A 7,900-nucleotide genomic window follows, 5' to 3' on the forward strand; every position below is an offset into this window, starting at 1 on the left:
GCTCTGAGACCTACTGATAAACAGGTATGAAGAGACAGAGGAAGCAATATAAAGTGTATTGTTTATTACATTGGATGCATAAATTCATTCAACACTGCAACTTAGTTATGCTATTGCTTGGTTTTCATAGTTCCCCATTATTTATTTTTCCTCTTTTTCTTGTATCCACTTTTTCCTCTGGTCTCCTCCTCCTCTTCTTCTTCTTCATCCTCCTCCTCCTCCTCACCATCATCATCGTCATCATCACTATCAGCCTCAATGTTGCCACGCTCCAACTCTTCCTCCTTCCACTCTCTTGCCAGGAGTTTCTGAAACACATCATACTCCTCTGCCGACGCCTGGGCAACATCAGCAACAAACGCCTCCCGGTCCAGGTTGAGGACGCTGTCCAGTTTGGGGTTCATGATGGTGGTCTGTCCTTTCTTGTCCGGGGTTTGGTACAGGCCCCGTCGCTCCAGGAAAGTGTGCCGACAGCGCACCTCGTCCACAGTGCTACGGAACAACCTGCACTTCACCATCTCTGCCTGTTTGACGCCCATTCGGAAGTAAACGTACTGTGGAGAGAGTGGAGGAACAAGAAGCCAAAACATAATCTGTTGGAGAATTATGAATGTAATCATTTTATTTCTATCAAGTTTCAGGCATTTGGTTTGTTTTAAGAGTTTGCTTTCAGGAAGGTTCTGATGTTTTTAACCTTAGACAGGGAGAACAAATGGTCCTCCCAGATAAGGAATGCCTTGCCTTATCCAGCTGTGCATGAAACTGGTGACTGATCACCATCCGCAACAAAAGCTTGCTCCCTTGTTTGTTTTCAACCCCCATGTTGTAAATTCCTGAATCCTTCTGACCCTTTTTTGATGTGTGACAATAAAGGCAAATGGACAGAGATGGCCCGGCGCAGACGATCCCAGACTGTCAGGGAGTAGAAGTTCTACGTTTGGGTTTATCCTCTGTCCTTTTCTAAAGAACAGTCTAAACTTGTGTTGTGTCGTTTTAGTTCTAGGATAAAAGGGGTCTTTAATAACCCTAACATAATCAGAGAATACCAAAAGTATAAAGTAAGTCAATTAATGTAGAAGTGTGGCACAGAGCTAATGTTTATTGGCTGGCCTATCTGATTCTATAGTAAAAAGCTGTTTTTAACCATACACTTGTAATAATGATTCATTAACACTGTAGCCACCAGGGGGAGTACCACTGCTGCGTCAGTGTCACACAACATTCAAACTGTCAGTGACCTTGACAAAAAAAAGCAACATAATGTCTCAATTTCGACTCAGGGGTGTACTTACATTGCAGTCAGTTTCTGCATATCGGCTACAAAACTAGAGCCCGAACTGGGGCTTTAAACTTTTTCAACTGCGTCTCTGTTCAAAATGTTTAGATGTGGTTTGCAGAAGTCAATAAATTCAAATTCTGCACGTTGGAACATTTTATTGTGCTCATTTTATGCATCACTTGGGAAAACAGCCACTTACGGAGAAACCTGGAGGTCAAATTAAAATAGCAAAATACAAAACAACAACCCAAACCAAAACAAAGGTTCTCCATTTTGGTTTAATCTTTTTTCTAACTGTAATCTTTAAGTCATTTATACACAGCTACACTTAAAATTAAATAATTTAAGAACATACATTCTCACAACATTGAGAGAACTGACCTCAAAAATGAAGAAAATGTTCATTATTTCCTGACATGTAACATCCTAAGGCAGGGGTGTCCAAACTTTTTGGGACATGGGCCACTATTGTCAAGTCAAAGGAACTCGAGGGCCAAAAAATGAACACAAAAAATTATGTTAATTTTTTACATGCTCTACAACATATGATAATTTTAAACAAATAAGTCAGATTTTGTTGTAGGAAATGAATGTGTAAATAATTGTATTTACAGGTATTGCTCATTTGTTGTATTAAAAGATGGTCATACAGTTTGCCTCTTAACAATAATAAACTTTACTCTTTTTGGTCTGGCAATATAAGAACAGTATTTGGGTCAGTTGTTCTTTGAAAACACTTGCTGTAATTAGCCAATTTTAATAATTGAATTCAAAGCAGATTTGAATGCACCAAAGTCTGCATTTGAGTAATTAAATGTCATTGGATAGATGTTACTATGAAATTAAAGAGATGGATAAACATTGTTACTTAACATGTTCAATTGTAGGATTTTAACTTTCTGTAATAATTTTGCACTAGTATAAAACTAAAAGCTTCCATCTGCAACAGCCACCTGCGCTGGTGGACCAAATCTTTCTTGAAACGCAGTTGGGGGTCCCCCCAAAGTCAGTACAGGGGCCACAAATGGCCCCCGGGCTGCACTCTGGACATGCCTATCTATGGGTGTATGTTCTATTATCCATTTTATATCTGAGATAAAGCACAGATGATGCCACATTTCAATGGGTAATTCATTTAAAAAATACAAATACAAGTTTCTTCTTATTTAAATAAATATCAAAGACGACCTGCTACAGATGTTCTCATATTGCTTCAACCTGTGGCCGGTGTTCTGTCCATGTGGCATACTCTGCCAAAATAGTTGATCAATAGTTGATTTTTAGATATCTGTCTGTCAGTGTAGACTATTTTATTGAAACAACATACATTTGTGAAGCGCTATGCTGATGGTGCTTGTTAGAAAGTACAGTTAATGAAGGGGAATGTTGTTTCGACATATTTTGTTTATTCTCAATCAGTTTGGGGGAAGCTGCTAAATAATAATAACTTGATCTAACACCATAATGAACGATTTAACACGAGATTAAACGATTTTATGTCTCCACTTGCTAAAATTAGAATTGTAGAAAATAGAAAACGTCAGTGTACATTTCTTACAAGGCATGCAATTAAGTAATGTGTGATTAATGTGAAATATAATACACATAAACCACTCGCAGTCTGACGTTTGCTGAAATGATGAAAGGAATTATGAAGGTTTAATTGCAGCAGAAATGCATTAACCGAGGTATGCCGTTCTGATGGGTATGATGAACCGTCAGAACAACGGTTCAATGTATGAGCAACCTAATCTGGTTTCTAATGAAATTTGTAATAATTTAAAAGTATTTTCATGTCAAACATTTCGATACTTTTCTGGTTTAAAAGAAGCGAGGAATGTACCAATTGTGACAATACTGAAGAAAATCTTCATAGTTATACGAAAAGGTCAAATTAATAATTTCTTCTGCTTACATCTGTGCAGCAATCTCCTCTCATGCACTCTGTAAATTTCAACAAGTGATCATTCTCTGTAATGTCTTCTTGCAGAACTAAACATACTTGACCTCCTGACCAATCCATGTTCTGCTGGGTCTCCAATAAAACGCTGCACAAATTTTACAGACAAGAAAAACACATTTTGTGACCTGGTCCATTTAATCAGCAAATACGGCAGGTAATTGTTGGCTTATTCATGAAAACAGGGGTGCTAAATGCACAAACAATCAAACTAGGAGGATTAATAAGAGATGTTGGGGTTCGGGTTGGTGGTGGGTGGGCAAGCCCCTGACAATACATTTTACAATATGACGCCTCCTGTGTCTCACTTCTTAATACTGACCTGAAACTTGTACTCCAGCTGGGCCAGGTCCTCCAACACCACAGCTGGACTGTCTCGGAGGATTTCTGTCACCTGCTGGGTGGTAAACAGACACTTTTCCCTGAGGAACTGCACCACAGTTTTTATAGACTTCACAGGCACGGTTAAGATCTGTGGGTAGTGGACCACGGTTCTCTGAAGACTCCCTACGGGAAAGATGAAGGAAATGTTTGATATAAGCACACTGCCCTATTCAAAACTATTCAAACCCCTTGAACTTCTTCACATTTGTACTGTATTACAATCAAATACTTTTTATTTTTATTTGAAAATGAAAGAGGACAACCTCCAGTATTTGGCTGAGGTGGCTACAGGAGAGGAGAAGTCGGCATTATTAAAGATAATGGGACGAATGGGACAACATTGTCCCAATGTCAAACGGCCCTTAGCTGGTGGAGCTGCATGCCCTTTACCTCCCCCCCCTTACCACCAAAGGTTTTCATTAAAATAAACATTGGTAAAAATGGTTAAACGTTGTCAGTGGGGTAAGTACAATTACCCAAGTGTTTAGAAGGTGGGGTACAGTTTATTCCTTTACCAAAACCTAAAAGGAGTCTAGAAAAATGCAAAAGATGCAGCTGACCTTGAGAAGCTGAAAACAGCAGTGATCTACCGCGTGTTTGTCTGTATGAAGGTAACTCCATTGTTGTTCATAATTATATTGCATTGTTAATGGTTAGATTATGGGGTAATGCTTATCGCTAGTTCCGCTGTGTTTTGTGTGTTCTGGATATCTGTGTGTTGCAACTTCTGGTTGCATTCGTTGAGTCTCTGTCCCCTATGATCAGTTAACAGGACTTCGATTTTGCTCAAAGCTTTTTATAGGCAAGCGTAAAGTAAAACTTGTACTCCTAATACAGAATTTCACTGTAAAGTCTTGCCATGGAAAGCTTGATGGCAACGTGAAATTATCTACTGCAGTCTGCAGTTACTATTTTTAAGTTACTAATATATACTTTAAATTGGGTTATAAGTTGTGCATTTAAACTTGGGCTTTAAAGTTAATTTCAGTTCAATTAAATTATATTTATATAGCGCCATTTTACAACACATGACGTCTCAAGGTACTTTACAAACTCAATTTCAATCAAATCATACAGACAGATTGGTCAAAAAGTTTCCTATCTAAGGAAACCCAGCAGATTGCGTCGAGTCTTGACAAGCAGCACAGCGGCCAGTCGTCTGCATTGCTGATGGCTTTGCAGCAATCCCTCATACTGAGCATGCATGAAGCGACATTTAACAGGGAGGAATACGCAGGGAAACCTCCAGCAGAACCAGGCTCAGTGTGAACGGTCATCTGCCTCGACCGACTGGGAGTTAGAGAAGACAGAGCGGAGACACAAAAGCGCAGAAGCACACATTGATCCAGGAATCCTTTCCATGTCATATCAGCTTTATTTGCCCAGTATTTTTTGGCAAATACGGCAAGAATCCCCTTAAATGATGTCACAGCTAACAGGAAAAAACAGGAATTCTTCAACCAGAGCTGTGGCTCTATGCAGCTCCTCCAGAGTTAAAATCTTTGATTAATGCTCTGCTGGGCTGGTTTTAGATTTTACCTGAACGGCCACGTCTCGGTAGGGTTACAGTTCTACCACTACTACTGCTCAAAGCCTTGGATTTTGGTTTTATGTCCCAACTCTGCCTTAAATATTTCCTACAACTGTATCCTTGACCTATCTGTCATGTTCCTTCAGCCATCTGGATTTTATTAAGGGCTTTATTAGGGCTGAACGATTTTGGAAAATAATCTAATTGCGATTTTTTTTTCTTAATATTGCGATTTAATGCGATTTTTTCCCCCCCAGTTTAATTTATCATGTCTTTTTAAACATATACAAACAACAAATCAATTTGTTTCCTCGCTGTGCAGATTAGTTGCTAAAAGACCCACAGCATCTAAACTCGGTGCAGAAATGATTGCGTTCTGCCTACGATATATTTCAACCAAAATTGCAATTTTGACTTTTCTCTGCATTAACCACAAGCAACAAAAATGGCCTCTAAATAAAGATGTTTGTAAACAAGGACTATTTAAAACAAGAACTTTTAATGTTTCTATTAATCAGAATATTGTTCAAGAGAACAGCTTTTAGTTGATTTGGACATCAATCCTTGTTGAACATAAAGTGCAACCAACAAGCAAGTCTATGTATTAAACTGATTGACCTGTACTTAATGCTATATATGATTATATAAACTCTAAAACAAGTAATACAATTAGATTATCTCACTGCTGCAACTGTCTTCCCTTCCATGTGGAGGCAAACCCACTTTAAGCATATTACGGACACCTAATGGACGGGTCTAATTCCCTAATTGTTACATAGCCAAAAATTGCAGACTCTGCGATTTGGAAATTGCGTTTTTTTAAATCGCGATTATATTAAAAATGCGATTAATTGTTCAGCCCTAGGCTTTATGTCTATGAATATATACCTAGACACTACTCTTTTCTGTTTTTTTTTTGTTTTTTTGTAGAAAATATCAAAATCCAACAAATGATCTTGAAGTCGCAACGTGACAAAATGTGGGAAAAGTTCAAGGAGCGTTTGATTAATTCTTCAGTCGTGTTCGAGAACAACCTCACCTTCAACCAAACCCAGCTTCCGTAGATGATTTATCCGCTGCTGAAGCTGCGCCTCCTTCACCGCGCAGAGCTCGGGGCATCTGTCCAGCAGCTTGTGCACGCTGGCGGGATTAAGCCCCAGGACGAACAGCGCCGAGAGCGTCGACAAGACGTGCGTGGCGGCGTTCGCCCCTTTCACCCTGGACACGCAGTCGTAGAGCTGCTCTGCCTGGAGCTCCGTGAATCCCATGTCGAGCAAAGAGGGCAGGGACAGCTCGGGAGAGACGGAGCGGTTGCGACGCGGTAACGGGGGAGCCGTGTGATCCGAGGCGGAGCAGAGCAGTCTGCAGCCGAGGCACAGGGACGGAAGGTGGGGTCTCTTAAACTGGACACGCGTGAAATCGGAGCGGGGGGCATTTTTTACAGTCTGTCGAAGAATCTGCATAGGGGAAGAAAAAAAAAATAACTCTCTAAAGACACTGTCCGTATTTATCTCACTGCATGCCAATAAACTTCAGGTGCTGCTACCCTTGTATAACAAACACGAAGGTTATGACTGTTTCATTAACTTTATCTCCAGCCTTATTTATTTTTTTAGCAATACTTCTGAGCTATTTGGGTCACTACATCAAAATGCAACGATATTCAAATGAAATTGTGATAAAATACGAAATGTTACAAGGCATTTTAACTCACCTGCCGCACAATAACACGGGTCCCCATGGTGGTCCGTCGTTAATGAGCTACCGATTGGAAACCAAGAAGAGCGCCTGCAACGTTCCGGTTAGTTCACGCCGCAAGAAATCGATAGGAAAACTGAGTTGGAGTTCCCAATTTCATTTAATATAATTGTCACGAATAAATACGCGATTTACATTTTCTTACAAACTGGGAAATTAACCGTTGTTCTGATTGCTCAGATTACATACGATATTGCCACCCATGTGTTTTTACACACACGTGAAATTGAGGGACAACCCGCTTTTTAATCCAAGGGGCCATTTAGTCCCCCCTCAATTCAACCCAAAATGTTGTGTTGAATTGTAGCCTAGCAGCATCTTCCCCATCAAACTCACCCCTGTCTTTTTGAACCTTTTGTTGCCCAATAATGTTGGAAGTGGAAAGGGTCATCCTCAAACAGTTACCAAAGTTTGGAGAGTTTAATTATATGTTTCCCTAAAACTGATAGGAAGCCAAGCTCCAGAACAACAGCCTCACACTTTAACCTTCACATAATGTAGTCAGCCATGTGCGGTTCTTCTGGCAAATGCCAAATTCAAACTTACCCACTAAGGGGCATGATTCATCATCCAAGAGAACCTGTCTTCTGTCTGCACTCTTTGCAGAAACGGTCTACCTTGATTTTATACATCTGTGACCATGGATGTGGTTTATTGATAGGAGCAATAAAATCCAATGCTTTGCATGGGTGATGTAATACTTGGTGTAAAATTTACAGGTTTAACAAGTGTTACTCTTCTGGAGTGGAACCTTGGCCCTCATCACTTTCTCACTTGACCCAGATAAATTCCCCCTCCAATAAGAAAAGCATTTGCACTTAAAAAACGAAAAACAATTACTCCACACTGCTAAGGTATTTATGATCATTTAGCATTCAGCACACAGACACCACTACCAAGACAATTCTGATCAGTTTAATGTTGCTGCCTCAGCTCTATAGTGACTATCAGACAAGATGAAGCTGTAGAATCTGCTTCAGATGATTCA

At 39.9% G+C, this 7,900-nt stretch overlaps 1 protein-coding gene across 1 annotated transcript; it reads right to left on the minus strand.

Moving 5' to 3' along the window:
• Positions 1-44: 44 nt before the first annotated feature.
• On the minus strand, positions 45-7,011 carry mterf4 (mitochondrial transcription termination factor 4). The gene is made up of 4 exons (XM_012853649.3): positions 6,869-7,011; positions 6,194-6,611; positions 3,562-3,746; positions 45-554 (listed from the first exon to the last, which is right to left on the minus strand). The coding sequence occupies exons 1-4, from the start codon at positions 6,893-6,895 to the stop codon at positions 138-140; spliced, it is 1,047 nt and encodes a 348-aa protein (XP_012709103.2). The 5' UTR covers positions 6,896-7,011; the 3' UTR covers positions 45-137.
• Positions 7,012-7,900: the final 889 nt, after the last annotated feature.

This window comes from Fundulus heteroclitus, chromosome 6 (assembly GCF_011125445.2).
Source record: "Fundulus heteroclitus isolate FHET01 chromosome 6, MU-UCD_Fhet_4.1, whole genome shotgun sequence".
NCBI classification, from domain to species: domain Eukaryota; kingdom Metazoa; phylum Chordata; class Actinopteri; order Cyprinodontiformes; family Fundulidae; genus Fundulus; species Fundulus heteroclitus.